At 38.6% G+C, this 20,132-nt stretch overlaps 1 protein-coding gene across 3 annotated transcripts in view; it reads left to right on the top strand.

Annotated features, from left to right (window-relative positions):
• The first annotated feature begins 3,328 nt into the window (after nucleotides 1–3,328).
• RBM17 (RNA binding motif protein 17) overlaps nucleotides 3,329–20,132 on the top strand; it is a 42,781-nt gene continuing 25,977 nt past the window's right edge. The window contains exons 1-4 of one of the 3 annotated variants that reach the window (XM_074194189.1): nucleotides 3,329–3,461; nucleotides 6,135–6,236; nucleotides 13,580–13,726; nucleotides 18,278–18,394. In XM_074194189.1, coding sequence (XP_074050290.1) covers nucleotides 13,598–13,726; nucleotides 18,278–18,394 — 246 coding nt within the window. In that variant the 5' untranslated portion in view covers nucleotides 3,329–3,461; nucleotides 6,135–6,236; nucleotides 13,580–13,597. The remainder of the gene's footprint in view (nucleotides 3,462–6,134; nucleotides 6,237–13,579; nucleotides 13,727–18,277; nucleotides 18,395–20,132) is intronic. The other 2 variants (XM_074194188.1, XM_074194190.1) reach the window with 2 other exon arrangements.

The following is a 20,132-nucleotide window of genomic DNA, read 5'->3' as shown; positions in this document are numbered from 1 at the left end:
CCCCATGGGAAGTAGTCTTGTCTTCTTTTTTTTAACATCTTTGCTGCACCATTTCTGCCCCCCCATCTCTTCACCCTTACTCCCCTCTGCCCCACCCCCTATATCATGCTCCCTTGTCCTGCTATAATAAAAACATAAAATTCTTAAAGGTCTGTGCTTGCATTTGATTTCCACATTTGAGTTCATTCCTCTTGAAATGAGTTTTCAGGGCGGCTAGGTGGCACAGTGGATAAAGCACCGGCCCTGGAGTCAGGAGTACCTGGGTTCAAATCCGGTCTCAGACACTTAATAGTTACCTAGTTGTGTGGCCTTGGGTAAGCCACTTAACCCCATTTGCCTTGCCAAAAAAAAAAAAAAAAACACCAAAAACCAGAAATGAGTTTTCACTTAAGTTTCATGAAGGTGTGATTTCCTCTGTTCCCATCCCTCCATTCATGAAACCACTCCTCAAGTTCAAGCCTCATTACTTTTTGCCTTGGCTATTTAACAATAGTCTCTTAATTGGTTTATTGCTGTTCGGTCCCTCACTTCTCCAATCCATCCTCTGCTTAGCTGCCTATTTAAAGCCTCCTCAGGTCAGATTACAACTCTGCCTAAGAAACTCAGGAGGCTCCCCTATTACTCCTAGGAGAATAAAAAGCAAAAACCTCTGGGATCATACCAGTATGATTCTTTCATTTTTCAAAAACCCAGATGCCTGCTCCTCCTGCCTTTCAAATCTGTCTTTTCCAGATTGAGTGCATTTTACTCCCTCCCCAGATTCTATATAATAGGATGTTCCAGGTGCTGTTTCTGTGCCTTTGAAAAGACTCCCCTCACCCCCCATACCTGTGATGCTCTCCCACATCCAATTGGTCTCTCATATTCCTTCAGACTCAGCTCAAAAGCTACTTCTTGCAAGAGAAGGCCTTTTTTTGATTTTCCTAGTTAGTATTTCTTTCACCTAAAAGTTACTTTGTTCTTTTTGTTATTATTTACTTATCTGTAATATATCCTTTCCTGCTCTCCCCTCCCCCCCACCAAAATGTAAGTTGTTAAAGGCATTGACTTTCATTTTTTTGTCTATGTTTCCCTCTTACTTAGTCCAGGTATATTCAACTGAAAAAATTTAATAAACACGAAGACAAAAGCTCAAGCCATTATGGAATTTACATTCTTTGGAAAAACAAACAAATATGAACACAAGTTAAGTTGGAGGGGAGGGAAAAGGGGTAGGGAAATCCTTTTCTGTTTTGCTCCAACAGACAGTAAAAAAAGTAAATACATAAATAAATATATACAACCATAAATATGTGTGTATATGATACCCTTCACATCCCTTCTGATGAACTATTTTCCCTGAATTTTAATAACACTGCTACTGACAAAGTTCCAATTAACAACAGGACTAGTTTCTCCTTTCTGACTTGATATTTTCTGTAGATAAAATAAATATATATTTATAGAGATATATAAAACATTGGAGTTTCTCCCTTTCCCTAATGTCATAAGTACAAGAATTTATTTGGGTCTCTTTTAGAGATAACTAGACCAGTTTCCTGCTTTCTTAGGAAGGTTTTTCTCTAATTGTTGACACAACTGGCAAAGCCAATTTGTAGACGTCATTAGAGGGAGACCAGGCTAATTTACACAGTCAGTCTTCAGATTTATACACAGGTTTTGAAGAGGACAGAGGCTTCAGACTTATAAACCTCAATTAGAGGCGGAGAAACTAGTTTTTATCAGAAATATAAAAAAAATCTAGAAATTTAACTTTCACATTCTTCAAAGGACAAAGTACATTAATAGGGTAATATGTTTTGACTTGCATGTGATTTGGATTTAACTGAAGTGGGGCTCAGCCTCTCTCTCTCTCTCTCTCTTTCTCTCTCTCTCTCTCTCCTCTGGAGCCAACTGGATCCAAGTGCAAGAAATAGTTCAGTACAGGTGGAGATGGCCCTGGAGTGAGAGGTGATGGCCATTTTAAGCTAAGGTCTTTCCCAGGTCTCAGTTTGCCTGAGGCAATACCCAAAAGGCAAATAAATAAATTGGTCTAGTTTGCCTTCACAAAAGAAAGAACTGATGGTGTCTAAATACAAATTGAAGTATACATTTTTCTACTTTACTTTATTGAGGGGTTTTGCTTTGTTTTATTTTTGGTCTAGATTTTCTTTCACAACATGATTGCTTTGGAACTGTTTTGCATGACTTCAGAGATATAGCCTATAATGAACTGTTTGCCTTCTCAGTGGGGTGGTGGGGGGAGGGAAGGGAGAGAATATAGAACTCAAAGCTTTTTTTTTAAGGTTTTTGCAAGGCAATGGAGTTAAATGGCTTGCCCAAGGCCACACAGCTAGATCATTATTAAGTGTCAGAGGTCGTATTTGAACTCAGGTCCTCCTGACTCCAGGGCCGGTGCTCGATCCACTGAACCACCTAGCCGCCCCTTAGAACTCAAAGTTTTAAAAATGGATGTCAAAAATTGTTTTTACAAGTATTTGGGAAAGATAAAATACCAGATAAACTTTTTTAAAAATCCATGTGGAATGGGCAGCTAGGTGGCAGAGTGGATCGAGCACCGGCCTTGGAGTACCTGGGTTCAAATCCGGCCTCAGACGCTTAATGACCTAGCTGTGTGGCCTTGGGCAAGCCACTTAACCCCATTTGCCTTGCAAAAACCTAAAATAAAAATTGATAGAAATGCGGCCTATCTGCCCTGCGGGTGACGTCACAATAAAAAAAGGCGGTCAGATTAGGAGAAATATGAAAAAAGGATATCACGGCATAGAGCTGGAGTCATCATAAGGACCTGAGTTCAAATTTGGCCCCAGACATCATTGGCTAGCTGTGTGACCTTGGGCAAGTCACTTAATCCCACGGCTTAAATAAATAAAAAATGAGAGAAACAGAGCTGTTTGTAGAACAGGAAAAGTAAATGGCAGTGGGGCTATGTCTCCTCTAGAAAGCTCGCCCGTGTTTTCTTCTCGAATGAACCTGAAAGCCCCGGTTCGAGTGCTGCCTCGGACGATGCCGGGGTGCGTCCCTGGGGCACGGAGCAGCGGGGGCACCGGCCGTCAGGGAGAGGAGGCGGGCGCGGGCGGGCGGTGCCGGGCTCGTGGGGCCGCGGGCCGCGCGCCTGCGCAGCTAGGGCAGAGCGCGCCCCGGGCGGCCCGCCCAAAGCTGGGACCCGGGCCGGGATGGGGCTGGAGGCCTCCGACCGACAGGGGGCGCCCGATCCCGGGCCCGCCCCTCCCCGCCGCGGGCCCGGGCTCTCTACGCACCTGCCGCAGGGGCCGTCGGGAGCGCGGCCGCGGCGGCCCCGGCGCTTCCGCTCCCGCCGCTTCCGGGCCGCTCTGCTCCTCCGCGGTTGGCGGAGCGCGGCGCTTGCGCACTGCGCCTCGCAGCCCCGGCCGCCTGCAGCCCCGCCGCCGCCGCCGCCGCCGCCGCTCCGGCCCATGGGGAGGATCCGCCGGGCCCCCCGGGTGAGTGGCCCCGCGGCCCCGGCCCCTGTCCTCCGAGCCCCACGCCGGCCCGGCCCGAGCGAGGACGCCGGCCCCGGCCCCGGCTCCCGGGCTCGGGCCGGCCCTAGGCCGCGCCGCGGAGGGCCGAGGGAGACAGGCGGGCCCGGCCGCCTGGGGCCCCTCCCCCGGCGCCCCCGGGCTCCTGCTTCCGCGCCCTCTCCTCCGAGGCCCCGGGCGTGACCTCTCCCCCACCCGCGCCCCCCGCTGCCCCCTCACCTTGTGCCCTCCTTCCTGGCTTTCGTCTTCCCAGCTATCCCCTTCCAGCCCCAGCTACCCCCTTCTTCCAGCCCCAGCTACCCCCTTCTTCCAGCCCCCATCTGTCCCCCTTCTTCCAGCCCCAGCTACCCCCTTCTTCCAGCCCCAGCTACCCCCTTCTTCCAGCCCCCATCTGTCCCCCTTCTTCCAGCCCCATCTACCCCCTTCTTCCAGCCCCATCTACTCCCTTCTTCCAGCCCCCATCTGTCCCCCTTCTTCCAGCCCCAGCTACCCCGTTCTTCCAGCCCCCATCTATCCCCTTCTTACCACCCTCCTTTTACCGCCTCCCCCGTTTACCCCTCACCCTCTCCTGCAGCCCCCTGCTGCCTTCCGCACTCGATTTCCTTCACCCTCCTCACCCCCCCTTTCCCGCCACTACCCTGGGGTCCCTTTCCAACCCTTCTGCGGACCCCACCTCCAGATGCCCTCCTTCTCTTCTGCCACCCTTTAGACTCCCTTCTTTCCATCCCACCTCTGAACTTCCTGCTCTTCTCCTCTTTACAGCCTGCCTTTCCACTCATTTCTTTCTCCACCCTCCTCCCCTCTCAGAACCTTCTTTTCAGAAACAGCCTGCTGTGGAAGCATGTTTATGGAAGTGGTGGGGGACCAAAGTAATCCTTCCATTTTTCAAAAACTGAAGGTGCCAGAGAAAGGCATTGACTGCAGGGGAGGAGATGAAGGACTGTTAGCTTTGTCTGGATGGGCAAAGTGCTCCAGGAGACGAGGAAAGCTGGACATCATCTGAGGCTACTCTGTGTTGGGGAGAGTGGATTTCAAAAGTTTTTTGAGAAAGGATGGGTGGAATCCCACAGACAGGAAATCTGCTTCTCATAGAAGCAACAAAGAATGAATTGTGAAAACAAAGAGTCTGGATGTGTGGATTCCAGTCTACCCTCTATTCAGCTGTCAAAACTGATCTTCCTTTAAGTATAGGCCTGGACGTGTTGCCTCCCCATTCACTGAAATCTAGTGGCTCCTTATTATCCCAGGATAAAAATACAAAATCCCGTTTGACTTTTAAAGCCCTTCATAACTGGCCCCTTCCCACCTTTCCTGCCCCCTAAGACAGGGAAGATAGCTGCATGGACTGGTAACAAAATAGACACATAAGTCAGATATGGTCCTTTAAAAATAGTATTAGAAGTGCTGAGAAGATAGGCAAAGAGGTAAAAAGACAGCAGTAAGAAGTGCTCAGAGAAGAGCTACTGCACTCTTAATGATCATTGGATTGGAAAGGAAAACACAAAATGAGCAATAGGGATATGGTCAGTCAGAGATAAATAGGGAGAAAGTTGCAGGCGATTTAGCTCATTTTGATAATTTTAAGTTAATCAGATCCCAGTATAAGTTGTAAATCTTATAGAGTACTGAAAGAACTGACTGATGTTATTGCTTAGCTGTACAGTGATAGCATAGAGTTTCAGGACAGACAGTTTTTCAGCATATAAAAAGTTAATTAACAGGCATATATTAAATGCCTGCAATGTTCCAGGGACAGCACTATGATTTGGTGGAGCATCTTCCTTGAGAAACAGCAAAGAAGACAGTGTCACTTGATTGTAGATTACTTGGGGTCAAGGTGTGGGGGGAGAAAGGACCAAGTAAGAGGAAAGAAGATAGGAAGGGGTCGTTATGAAGGACTTTATTTTTTTTATTTTAGGGGTTGTTTGGGGTTTTTTTGCAAGGCAAACAGGGTTAAGTGGCTTGCCCCAGGCCACACGGCTAGATAATTATTTAGTTCTGAGGCTGGATTTGAACTCGGGTACTCCTGATTCCAGGGCTGGTGCTTTATCTACTGTTCCACCTAGCCACCCCATATGAAGGACTTTAAAAGCCAAACGGGATTTTGTATTTTTATCCTGGGGATAATAGGGAGGCACTAGATTTCAGTGAATGGGGAGGCAACACGTCCAGGCCTAAACTTAAAGGAAGATCAGTTTTGAGAGCTAAATAGAGGGTAGACTGGAATCCAGACCCCAAGCAGCAGGCTGTTGCCATAGACCAGGTGTGAGGAGAGAGTGGTGTCAATGTCAGAGGAGCAGAGATGCTACAGAGGTGAGGTGACAGGACTTGACAACAGATTAGCTTTGGGGAACAGAGGGATGAAAAGAGTGAGGAGTCCAAGGTGACTCTGAGATTGAGAAACTAGACCAAGAAAGGAAGATGGTTTAGAGAAATTAAGGTAAGGGAGGGAGGGAAGCTGTGGAGTCTACAGAATGATGAAAAAGTTTGGAAAAGCTTTTGTGGTGAGCAGGATAGTGACTAACCTGGGGATGTTAAAGGATTGCCTTCCTTCAGTGAGATTCCAGTTGAGATTTTGTAAGAAATTTGTAGTGGATTCAGCAGAATTTGGTAATTTTCTCTAGTTTCTTTCAGCAGCAGATGAGTAGGAGCATGACAGTGACGTTGTTGGAGCTCAGCTTTGAAGAAGGGGAACAGGCATTTATTGAGCAACTTGCTCTGTGGCAGACACTGTGCCAGGTGATTTACAAATCTCCCATTTGATCCGCAGAGTGAAGGGTGGTTTGGAGTCAGGAGGGTCTGGAGGCTGAAAAACCGGTTAAGGCCTGGTAGAATAGTCCAGGCAAGAGGTGATGAAGACCTAAACTGATGGTGTCTGTGTGTAGAAAGTGGAAGAAATGTTTTAGCAGTAGATAGAAAGTAGATAACTGATCAGCTACATAAGAATGGAGAGTTGAAGCTGATACCAAAATTTTGAACTTAGGTGATTGGAAAGATGGTCATGTCCTTGGGAAAGGGATGAGTTGGGAAAATGAGTTTGGACATGTTGAATTTGAGATGTCTTTAGTTAAGGGGACAGGACATTCTGATGGTCCAAAAAAGGGGAAGGGAGTAGACTCTGCAGAGTATAAGCCAATGAGCTTGAATTTGATGTCTGACACAATTCTAGAACATGTTGAAGAGGATGATTGATTTCTCAATAATGGAGACATAATCATAGAGTTAATGTGTCCTCTTTAAGAACTTGTCATACCACACTAATTTTTAAACAGTTTTTGGATTGGTAGGTGAGGGAAATGCTACAAAGTTTGCCTCTGTTCATCAAAGCATATGACAGAAGATTGCTATTTAAGAAACATAGAGATATAAATGATAATTCAGTTAGATGGCTTTGAACTCTGTCCAAATCTCAGGAAAAATCAGCATCAAACAATCTCCAGTGGAATGCTGTAATGAGAAAATAGTTGAAGGAAGTGGGGACGTTAAACCTGGAGAAGAGAAGACTTGAGTAGGGGAGGAGGTATAATGAATGAGCTGTAGTGGGTGGGAGCTGCAAAGATGTGTATGATTTCCTAACAATTAGTACTTTTCAAAGTCAGACACACTAATGTATTCTTTTTTTTTTTAATTTTTATTAAAGATATTATTTGAGTTTTACAGTTTTCCCCCAATCTTGCTTCCCCACCCCCACCCCACAGATAGCACTCTGTCAGTCTTTGTTTCCATGTTGTACCTCGATCCAAATTGGGTGTGATGAGAGAGAAATCATATCCTTAAAGAGAACAGAATTCTCAGAGGTAACCAGATCAAACCATAAGACATCTAGGGTTTTTTTTCCGAATTAAAGGGAATAGTCCTTGTACTTTGTTCAAACTCCACAGCTCCTTATCTGGATAGAGCTGGCACTCTCCTTTGCAGACAGCCAAAAATTGTTCCCAGTTGTTGCGCTGATGGAATGAGCAAGTCCTTCAAGGTTGAACATCATTCCCATGTTGCTGTTAGGGTATACAGTGTTTTTCTGGTTCTGCTCATCTCACTCAGCATCAGTTCATGCAAATCCCTCCAGGTTTCCCTGAAATCCCGTCCCTCCTGATTTCTAATAGATCAATAGTATTCCATGACATACATATACCACAGTTTGCTAAACCTTTCCCCAATTGAAGGACATTTACTGGATTTCCAATTCTTTGCCACCACAAACAGGGCTGCTCACACTAATGTATTCTTAATGAGACTATTAATTGGGCCAGTCATTCTGGAAAGCAATTTGGAATTATGGTTTTAAATATAGTGGCAAAAGATGCACACCTTTTTACCTACATTGGCACTACTAGCCTCCAAAGAAGTTTAAAGACAGAAAGATCTCATATGTGTAGAAAGTATTACTAACAGTGTTTTTTGTGGTTGTAAAGGACTGGAAATAGGTGCCTGTCAATTAAGATTAGATAAATGCATTGATGTCCATTAATATAATGGAATATTACTATTCTGTGACATTTGTTGTTAATGTAAGTAGTGAGGTATCCTAGTTCATGGAGTCAGGAAAACCTGAGATCAAATCCCATCTCTGATATTTACTAACTGTTTGATCCTTTTATATAAAATGGGGATAAGGTAGTACCTACCTTGTATGATTGTTGGGAATATCAAGAAATACCACATTTGCTTATAAACATTAAAACTTTATACAGATGCTAGCTATTATTATTAACAAATGTGAATTATTCAGAGAAACACAGATAGACATGAATGGAGAAAAGTGAATAGAACCAGTTTGCACAAGTACTATAATGGAGAGAAAAGAACAATTAAAATGAATCCTGTGTAATTATAATGACCAGGATTGGTCATGCAGAAGAGTTGAGAAAATGCATCTCCCTTTTGTTATTGTAGAACAAGTTAGACTTTGAGGATGGGTTTGTATGCTGTTTGGTTTGCCGAATTGCTTTTTTTTCTTAATGTTTTTTCAGTGTGCTAACCATCTTATCCTGTTATTTTGGTAGTGGTGGTAACATTGAGCATAAGTGAACTAAAAACATTAAAGCAGTGGATTATTTAAAACTTTTGTTTTAAATTGTAACAGATGTAGGGATGTCAGAAGGTAGAATAAATTTCTGTGTCAGTTTAAGAAAATTAATTTATGGAATAAAACGAACAATTCCATAACATAGTAGAGTAAAAAAGGTGATTGTAGATGCAATTGCAAATCTACTACTCATGGCATCCTATTTATTCCTTTAAATTTTACAACAAAATTATTGTGTAGACTTTTCTCTTTCCCCTGAGCTATGGAGATAACCACCATAGACATAAATAGGGTGTGGTGGGGAGAGGTGTAGAATTAATCTTATTTATTTCTCTGGATACAGATAGCATCTTTCTTCATATAGCATTTATAGTTAACTTGATTATTTATAATAGATAAAATAGCCTATTCACTCAGTCATTCTTAAAACTTGCTATTACTGTATACAGTGTTCTCTGTATCTCCAGTTTAAAAATTATTAGACATGAATTTTTATTATTAAACAGATTTCTTATTTATTAGAAGGCCTTTAATAGGTCTTTGCTCCTGTTAATTAGAGTTGTGTAGTTAGCATTTAATTGTATTTGTCTTAGCCTTTTTAAAAGTATTTCAGAACCCAACACAATGACTTACATTTAGTAGCGTCAGTTGATCAATAACCATTTTATTAATTGCCAGAAAATTTGCTAGCCTGGGGACAAAAACAAAAGACATAAAGAATCCAGGGGTGTGAAAAAATATTGAGATATAGATCAAACTGACTTGTTCATAGAACCATCTTTAAGTAAAATGGTAGGATAGAATTCATGGGTAAACAAACACTGCAAAGTTTCTCATTGATTTACTTTTGTGAAGGTATGTAATTCATTGGCTGAAGATTGTAGAAAAGAGCTATTGGGTATCTGAAGTTCTCCTTTTATTCTTTTTCACTTAGGCTTTAAGAATTACTGCTGTTGTCTTAACTTAAAATTTTTGAAGATATTTTTATTTTGTCGGTTTGAAATTCATTTGATTGTCTAATACCTTAAGGTTCTAAACCCATGTCACTTGTAGTTATAGGCCCATGGGGTGAACTAGAATAACTCTGAGATAGAGAACAAGTAAGAAAGTTCTTATTGTGTGCCAAAACTAGATTAGACAGGAGGGAGAGTATAATATATCCAGAATATTTACAGCTGTATAGAAAACCTTGAACTTGAGAGGTGAAAAAATGGTGAGAAGGATTTAGGAACTGAAAAATGGAATAGCAAAAACAAGTGATATCATTGTGGGAGCATTTTTCAGAGTGCTGACAGATGGAGAAAATAGATGAGCACAGTCTTATATGAAACCCCAGAAATGACTGAGTCTAACCTCCACCCGAATGGCTTTCTACTATTCCCTACAACTGGTCATCCAGTCTTGCTTGCAGATCTGTAGTGACAGATGACCTCCTCCATCTGGTGGCTAGCCATTCTACCCTTAAACGATTCCAACTGCTGGGAGATGGGGAGAGAGTATTTTTCTCCCATCAAATCTCTGTTCACTTCTTTGAAACTCTGCCTATTGCTCCCTAGGTCAGCCCTTTCAAACCAAGAAGTGCAAACCCAATTTGATAGCTCAGAGTACTTGAAAGATTGGTCTCTTACCCCTTATACCATAAGGGGGAAGAAAGGATGCAGATCTGTCTTTCCTAGAAGCAGAACATTTGGTGGTTTTTTTTACCTGTTGAAAATATAAACTTTTAGGAGGTAAAAAGCTATGAAGTTAAATGTTCTAATATACTGGATTCTAACCAGACAGAAGAAAGAGAAACAGCAGTAGCTGTGGGGAAGGAGTAAATGTGCGATGTTAAAGGTCATGATAGACCAGGAGAGAAAATCTGTCCTTAACCTATATGTTCATGTGAATGAACTCATATGTTGAATTTTTTTTTAACGTTTTAAAGGTGAAAGGCAAGACATAACTGAGATGAACACTAAAGTGATATATACTTCTTAAGGAATATGTCAGGAAAGCTAAAGACCAGAATCACCCCAAACTTTTTAGAAAATGCTATATTAGGGTAACAAAAAGAACAGGAATATATGCCTGATGCTTGAGATAGGTACAAGAAATTAATATCAAACAAGAATCTGTCAGTTCTTTGATTTTGACTCAGTAACTTCTCCTTTCTTTTTTCTCTCTTCTCTCCCATCAAAGCTTCTTTTCCATATTACCTGATCATATTTAGCTTATATTGTTGGGTATTTATATAGTTTTGTGAGTAAACCCTTCACCAAGAGTACATTACCAAACTTCTGTGTCTTAATAGACATGAAGTTATTGACCATTTTTGTGATTTGGACCTTTTTAACAGTCTGGCGCTAAGCACTTCACTTTTTAATAATAATGCACAAATTCATTTTATTATTTATTTTTTAGGAAGATTTTATTTATTTTGAGTTTTATAATTTTTCCTCCATTCTTGCTTCCCTCCCCCCACCCCCACAGAAGGCATTCTGTTAGTATTTACATTCTTTCCATGCTATACATTGATCTAAGTTGAATATGGTGAGAGAGAAATCATATCCTTAAGGACAAAAAATAAAGTATAAGAGATAGCAAAATTACATAATAAGATAATGGTTTTTTCCTAAATTAAAGGTAATAGTCTAGTTTCATTTAAAATAGTTCTTGAAACTATTTTTGAAAAAACTCTTCTTGAAAAACTAGTTCTTAAAACCCAAATTTATGATACAATATATATACTTTTAATACATTAAGTAACAAAACAATACATGTAAAATGTAAGCAAATTAAAATTGAATTTTTATTTATTTATTTATTTATTTAGGTTTTTGCAAGGCAAATGGGGTTAAGTGCTAGATAATTATTAAATGTCTGAGACCGGATTTGAACCCAGGTACTCCTGACTCCAGGGCCGGTGCTTTATCCACTACGCCACCTAGCCGTCCCTGAATTTTATTTTTTAATAATAATGTTCATTAGGGGTGGCTAGGTGGCACAGTGAATAGAGCAACACCTTGGAGTCAGGAGTACCTGGGTTCAAATCCGAACTCAGACACTTAATTACCTAGCCGTGTGGCCTTGGGCAAGCCACTTAACCCCATTGCCTTGAAAAACCTAAAAAAATAAAAATAATAATGTTCATTAGACTCTGGAATGATGGTCTTTGACAACTTCTATGTCAGTCTGGACATCCTGAAGACAAAGTCACATATATTACTATGTTTTATTTCCTACCTTCAGAAGGGAAGAAAATGCTAAATTTCAGTACGAGGTTTGTGAAAATAATTTTTTTTCCCATCCCAAGTTCATGGACCTTCTGGGGTTCTGTGGATCAGAGATTTGCAACACCTGAAGTAAATATAAATAGTTGACATGAGTTGCTGGGGTAATATGTGATGGCCCGTTTATTGTCTAGTCTTGATGAGACTTCCCAAACTTGAGCAGGTCTTTGAAGACTGGGTAAAAATTTTTACCCCATTCCTAATCAAACTTTTTCCATTGGTCTGACCTCTGTATAGCTTTTTGTCAACCCTGTATCACTAAAGTAGAACCTTAGAAGGTTGGGCTAATAATGCACTCTTCAAAAATTCTAAAAGACCTTTTGGGAAGATTAGAGGATTATTTCTCCACTTTGTGAAACATTACACTGCTAGAATAGGAAAACTTTGTGGGCAAGAGAAAAGAAAAAAAAACAGATCATTTGAGATTGTAGAACATTTTAAGAGTAAGCCTGAGCAGGATACCCCAGTGATGATCATTAGGTATCATGAGTGCCTTTGAGTCTAGAAAGAGGTGCAGTTGGGAATAATATAGAGAATGACAAGTCAGAAAATTCAAAAGACAAACTTGAATTGCTTTTCAAATTTTTGAGATTTTTCCTATGTTGGACTCTGTACCCAAGAAAGAGAGATGATTTTCTTTTTTTTTTTTTTTTTCATTCTATAATCCTTGTTTCAATACACAGAATTGTGACTGGTACTACTAATCCATTGTGCACTTTTGTGAGTTGAACCTTGGATTTTAACTACCATTATGACACATTTAAATGTGTCCCAAATTCCAATGAACTTTGAAATACAATTTCTTTTTTAACCTTGGGGCTTCCTTGACATCTATAGTTCAGTTATTTAGGAAGCATTTATTAATCATTTATTTTGTGCTTGATGTTGATGATTCAAAAACAAAGAATGAAGCAATGCCTACTCTCAAGGAGTTTGTTCTGATGGCTTGTGGGTTTCTGTTTGAGCTTCATGTTTAAGCATTAATGGCATAGACTAAGAAATTGTCTTTTGATTTTTAACATTTCAGTGAAAATAAAATTTGAAGCAAGTATTTAGATGTTTAATGACAGTTGATTTCAGAATTTTACGTTATTCCTTATGAAACATTTATCTCAAATTTCCCATAAGCAATAAATAATGGAATTGTCTGAAAGGATTTACAGAAGTGACATAAAGGAGGCCACGTGGCATAAGAGGCAGTACAGAACTAGAATTGGAGTAACTTGGGCTTTGATCTTTTCTTGGAAAAATCACTTGACCTTACTGGTCACTGTTTCTTAATCTTTAAGGTAAGGGGGTTTGGATTAGACATCTGTTATTCAAGAATTCTATGTTTCTTGATTCTAAATTACATTACATTGGAACTATGATTGTCAATTTTTTTCATAATTTTAATTATTTTTTTAATTTGTCAATGGGGTTAAGTGACTTGCCCAAGGTCTGAGGCTGCATTTGAACTCAGGTCTCCCTTTCTCCAGGGCCGGTGCTCTATCCATTGTACCACCTAGCTGCCCCCCAGTTGTCTTTTTTTTTTTTTTAGGTTTTTGCAAGGCAATGGGGTTAAATGGCGCTAGGTAATTATTAAATGTTTGAGGCCAGATTTGAACTCGGGTACTCCTGACTCCAGGACTGGTGCTGTATCCACTGTGCCACCTAGCTGCCCTGATTGTCAATTTTTTGATGATTGAATGCTGTTAATAAATTTCTAAAAATCTGAAAACTTAACTGATCTCAGCCTACTATTCACCTAGTCTTTTAACTTGTTTCTCCCTCTTTGTCTTTAGCTTTAAAAAGAAGAGAAGATGTCCTTGTATGATGACCTGGGAGTGGAGACAAGTGATTCAAAAACAGAAGGCTGGTCCAAAAATTTTAAACTCTTACAGTCTCAGCTGCAGGTCAAGAAGGCAGCTTTAACCCAAGCAAAGGTAAAGGTAATAACTGGGAACAAGTCAGACTTCTACAGTATAGGGCTGGTTGCTTGTCAAGATAACAAATGGTTTGGATATAGCAGATGTTTTCTTCCTTTGTGATTGGATTGGTGAGTGGTTTTGTGGATTATGTATTTGTAGGGGTGAGTCTAGGAATAGAATTTAGTTGTAGTCAAGTCCAAGACTAATTTACATCCCCAACCCCTACCATGATATTAGATTGTGTGGTGGTGCCAGACAATGGAGAGACAACTTCTTGCACTGTCACCAGGATTCCTTCAGTAGAAGCTATGTTGATTTGAGCCACAGAGAGAGCACATTGTTTGATTTTTGATGTAACAGTGGCATGGAAAGTTTTTCCTTCTTACCCCGGTTTCTTTGAACCCCTTGTTTCCTTAAAAATTCATTTCATCTGTCTCCATGAGGTTTTCTTTGTCCTCTCAACTGCTAGTGCCTTCTCCAAGGTTACCATGAATTTAATTTATTAATATATATATATAATATCTTAAATATTCAAATTACTTTACAGTCCTTGAGAGCAGGAACTTTTTCAATTTTTCAATTTTCAATTTTTCAATTTCAACTCTATATCCCATTCATTGCCTATCAGATAGCAGGTTTGTTTTTTGTTTTTTGGGGTTTTTTTTAGGTTTTTGCAAGGCAAATGGGGTTAAGTGGCTTGTCCAAGGCCACACAGCTAGGTAATTATTAAGTGTCTGAAACTGGATTTGAACTCAGATACTCCTGACTCCAGGGCCGGTGCTCTATCCACTGCGCCACCTAGCCGCCCCCCTAGATAGTAAATTTTTAAAATGTACTTATTGTCCTATATTGATGGTTTGTTCCCATTATTCAAGACATTAGGAATGTAACATTCTTTTACTATGTGGCCATTGTTGACAGACATCGAATGCTTTCTGTTAACACAATTGAGTAAAAGAAGTATTTAATGAAATTAATGTGCTGAAAATTATGTCATTCTTGGTACAAGAAGACTTGGGCTCATTGGGGGAATACTTTGTATTGTGTTTCTCAGGCGAATTAAGTTCTCATTTTGCAGAAATATAAAAAACAGTATCAAATTTATAAGAATAAGAACCGTTTTCCAGTTGATAAATGGCATAAGATATGAGCAGGTGTTTTCAAGGGAGTCCAGACCATTTTCAGTAATATGAAAAATTGCAAATCACTAATAATTAGAAAGCTGGAGGTTAAAGCAACTTTTAGGTTCCACCTCACACATGACAGATGGTCCAAATTGACGAATAAATGCTGGAAAATATCACGTGCTTGAACATACTGTTGGTAGAGCTGTGGTTTGGTCTGGTCTCTCAGGAAAATAGTTTTGAACTCTGTCCCCAAAATCCATTGCTTTTGTTCCAACAACAGCCAGGCTTATACCACAAAGAATTTAAAGAAAAGAAAAAGAATTCTTGTGTACAAAAATAGTTATAGCAATTCTTTTTACAATTGCAAAGAACTGGAAGCAAAGGAGGTGCTATTCAATTGGGAAATGAACTGAACAAATTATGGCATTTAAATAAAATGGGTTATTATTTCTCCATTAAAAATAAGATACAATTACTTTGATGTTTTAAAAGAGACTTGAAGGGCAGCTAGGTGGCACAGTGGATAGAGCACTGGCCTTGGAGTCAGGAGTACCTGAGTTCAAATCCGGCCTCAGACATCTAATAATTACCTAGCTGTGTGGCTTGGGCAAGCCACTTAACCTAACCATTGCCTTGAAAAAAATCTAAAAAAAAAAAAGAGAGAGAGACTTGAGAAGATTTGTATCAGCTGGCACAGAGTAAAGAAAGGATAAATGGGAAACGAATTTCTATAATAACAATAACACCATAAAGAAACAACTATGAAGCTATAAGAATAATGATCAGTATAATGACCATTCAAAAATGAATGAATGAATGAACAATAATATATTTCTGTATGATATAGGAAAATATATAATGGCCAATCAGGATTCCGGGGCACTGAAGATGAAGTATACCACTCACTTCCTGAAAAGAGAAGTGATGGGCTTAAGGTGTAGAATGATGTGGCTAATGTGTTTTGCTTGAATATTTGGATATTTGTCTGTGTGTGTGTGTGTGTGTGTGTGGAGAGACAGACAGACAGACAGACAGAGGTGGAGGTGGAGAGACAGACATATTTTAGTCTTTTTAAAGCAAAAGTCCAGTTTGTGGTTAACATTTATGTAATTGGTGGCAATTGGAGAAAGCTTTGTTTTTAACCTAACCATCAGATATTTCTGTTTGAAAATTCATTTCATAATGGAAATTAATTGTTTAACCAAATCTTTCTGCTTGAATTTCCTTTTAACTGTTTTATAATATTGGTAGTTGAATTAAGAGTTCAAATTTGTTCTGATTTTCAAATCTATATTCTTAGGATTTTCTCTTTTCTTTGAACTACTTTAAAATTCCTGCTCTTAAATTTAATGAACAGTGTTTGAAGGAATTATAGAAGTTTGGCCTGGAGAAGACTTGGGAGAGCATAACTATTTTAAGCTTTGAAATGTCTTAATATTTGAAAGTTGGTAGAGGTTACAGATAGTAAAATTTTGGCCAGAAATTTGGAAGAATTCCCCAGTGGTTACTAGAAATGTTTGGTAATATAACAGTTTCTCAAAGCAATTAATCCAGTGTCAACGGAAGCAGATTCTGATAGATTATTTGTCAGGGATTTTGTAAAGAGAATTTAAGTGCTGAATCTATGGATCCTTTATATTCTTATGTTAGTATCCTTTCAGATCAAAATGACTTTCATGAAATTAGTTTAAAGACAATTTTACTTGAAGCCATTTTACTTTTCTTTGTTAAGTGATTATAATCTTACTAAAATTTAGTAATTGAATTTTGATCTTACATGGAAATTTAACTTCCTGCATAATCAATCAATAAACACTCAGTTCAGGAGAAGTTACAGATGAAAAAATGTTTTATAATATACTCAGAAGAAAGATAAAGATTGATATACATCATTCTAAGTATTTAAAAAATTGATCTTCAAATATGCTATTTTAAATATAAATTTTGTGTTTTTTGTTTTTTCCTCTGGATTCCTATGGCAAGAATTAACCTATAGAAATATAGTTTTATTTATATCATCAAAGTTATTTTATTAGATAAAACTAGCTACATAGAATAGAAATCATGTCCTTTTAGAGGGAAAAGCTAAGGAAAAATCATTGTGAGTATTTTAAGCATTGTTTTATGTAACCAGAGGTGTTAAACTCTCAGCTTCAAAGCCACCAAGGGCACCTGAGCCAGATGAAAATGTAATTGAAAATTGTTTGGGGGTATTTTTTTTTTTTAGTTTTTTTGCAAGGCAATGGGGTTAAGTGGCTTGCCCAAGGCCACACAGTTAGGTCATTATTAAGTGTCTGAGGCCGGATTTGAACTCAGGTATTCCTGACTCCAGGGCCAGTGCTCTATCTACTGCTCCACCTAGCTGCCCCAAAATTTTTTTTTTAACAAAATAAAGATTCAATATAAAATATGTGGTGTTCATTTATGGTTTTCTAAGTCAGTAATTGACCTGCTGGAATCAGTTTCTGTTTGAGTTTGATACCATTGTATCTTACATATTTTTAAAAAAAATTATTTATTTTTTTTATTTTTTAGGATTTTGCAAGGCAAATATGGTTAAGTGGCTTGCCCAAGGCCACACAGCTAGGTAATTATTAAATGTCTGAGACCGGATTTGAACCCAAGTACTCCTGACTTCAGGACTGGTGCTTTATCCACTGTGCTACCTAGCCGCCCCCAAAATTTTTATTTTTATATGATTGTACTATAGTTTAGTATATTGGTTTAGAATAATGCATTCATCTTACTTTTCTGTTGATTAGCTCACATTTAATGCAGCATTTTGTAATTTAGTAAAGTGCTTTTCTTAGAAAAGTCCTTTGAGTTATTTAATGAAAATCTTTTCATTTTACAGATGTGAAAAACTGAGGTTTAGATATGTAATGATTTATCCCATTTTTTGGCCTTATCCTCAATACTAGGTCTTCTGATTCTCATTCCAGGATGTTTTCCACACGATCACCATATTTCTATTGATCTTTGTATGATTTAAATACATTGGTGACCTAATTGAATGAGAATTGCCACAATTTGTAAGTTTGAAAGATTGCAAAAATGTGGTGAGCTTACAAAAAGTTAATGTAAATTTTCCTTTTTATTCATAGATGAAAAAGGAAAAGACAAATATTGGAGGCAAGATATACATTATCCCTAATGGAGTTAAAACTTGAATTTAGCAATGCCTGACTCCTCCTAGTTGTGTTTTTTCATAATTGGATCTTTGAGTTCTGTTAGATTATTACTGTTTATTTTTGTGTTAAGAATAAAAATCCTATTAAATCAAGATATTGCTAATATATTGTTAATATTTTGAAATTGGTTTTCTGGGATGCAAAGGAATTGCTATTGCAGAAACAAAAACTAATTGTTTTACTTGTAAGAACTTGTATTTGGAATTTCAGTATTTTTTTTAACAATATCTGTCTTTTGATTGTTTTATTTTTAGAGTCAGAGGACAAAACAAAGTACAGTCCTTGCTCCAGTTATTGATCTGAAACGAGGGAGCTCTTCAGATGACCGGCAGATTGTAGATACCCCTCCTCATGTTGCAGCAGGCTTAAAGGTAAGATCAGCTCATAGCGAAAAGCACCAAATAGTCCACCTTTCACTTGCTTGTGGAATTTTTTTCTTGTTTTAAAAAAAATTTGCATTTATTTATTTGCCTAGTTCTTGAATTCATTAGCTTTTCTTAAAGTTATCTTTAAGATTATTAATATTTTCTGGGTCAGCTAGGTGGCACAGTAGATAGAGCCCTGGCCCTGGAGTCAGGAGTACCTGAGTTCAAATCCGACCTCAGGCAATTAATAATTACCTAGCTGTGTGGCCTTGGGCAAGCTACTTAACCCCATTGCCTTGCAAAAAAAAACTCTAAAAAAAAGATTATTAATATTTCTTTAAAACAATCATTATTATTCACATTTTTATGTGACAAACCCAAGGCATTAAAAGTTAATTGGTGATATAAACAGTAGTGATTGGAAAACTTTTTGCATTCAAAATCTTGCTGAGCCAACAGCATAGCTGCCTACTGTTGTACTAATACAGTTTCTAATGTTCAGTAATTGATATTTTGTGTGCTGTGGTATTTTCACCACCATTAAACCTTGCTGCTTTTCTTTAGTATACTTGGGATACAGATTTATCACTGAATTAACTTGGTTCAGCTATTAAGAATTATTTTCTGTCATTTTTGAAATGACTAAAAAAAATGGAACATTGACCTTCACACCCATGCTATCAGTTTGCCTATACATAGCCAATTTATCTCTGATCTTAATAGTATGCAAATTATTTAATTATCAGTTTCTTTTCTACTATAATAATTGAAAAAATAATAGAAATGAGTGTATATATGTGCATGTACATATAAATATAATAAAATTTATGTTTTCAAGTCTTTTTAAATCCATAATAAACACCTTTAGGAGTATTAAGTAAAATTTTTCCCTTGAAGAAATGTTTATCCCTTTTACATGTTAAGGGATTTTCTAATTGTTTTTCTGATTACTTTTATGTAAAAAAGAGTGTCTTCAATAAGAAGATTGATGAATTTGCCCATGGTGTAAAAATGCTCATTTGAATAGTTTATGGATTAGATTTAGGTCTATGATTGAATACGTACCATCTTGTTATCATTATCATAACAGTTGTACTTTAAATACAAAATATACCTTATATTTTAACTTTCCCCATAAAGTGTCTATCACAAATAGCAAACAAAAATAAGCTTAACTTTTGATATCAAAATCAACTTATTTTGCAGGTTCTCTAAAACTGTAAGTGAATTAACCTTTTGAGGACCCTGAGTTCCATTCTATTTTTAATTTATTTATTTTTATTTTTGTACAAATGATTTTTTTTTATGCATTACTTTGTTTAAGAGTAAACATAATACCCCCTCCCTGACAAAATAAAATATAGACCCTCATGAGCAATAGAGTAAAGGAAAAAGAAAATTAAAATTAAAAAATAATAATACTAATAATAGGGGCAGTCAGGTGGCGCAGTGGACAGAGCACCGGCCCTGGAGCCAGGAGCACCCAAGCCCAAATCCAGCCCCAGACACCCAACAAATCACCCAGCTGTGTGACCCTGGCAAGCTACCCTAATCCCACTGCCCTACAAAAACCAAAATAAAATAATAATGATAATAATAATAGTAGGGGCAGCCAGGTGGTGCAGCAGACAGAGCACTGGCCCTGGAGCCAGGAGCACCCGAGTCCAAATCCAGCCTCAGACACCCAACAATCACCCAGCTGTGCAACCCCAGGCAAGCCACACAACCCCATTTGTCCTATAAC

This window comes from Macrotis lagotis, chromosome 7, assembly GCF_037893015.1.
Source record: "Macrotis lagotis isolate mMagLag1 chromosome 7, bilby.v1.9.chrom.fasta, whole genome shotgun sequence".
Lineage (NCBI taxonomy): Eukaryota > Metazoa > Chordata > Mammalia > Peramelemorphia > Peramelidae > Macrotis > Macrotis lagotis.
This window is presented reverse-complemented; position numbering and strand designations above follow the sequence as displayed.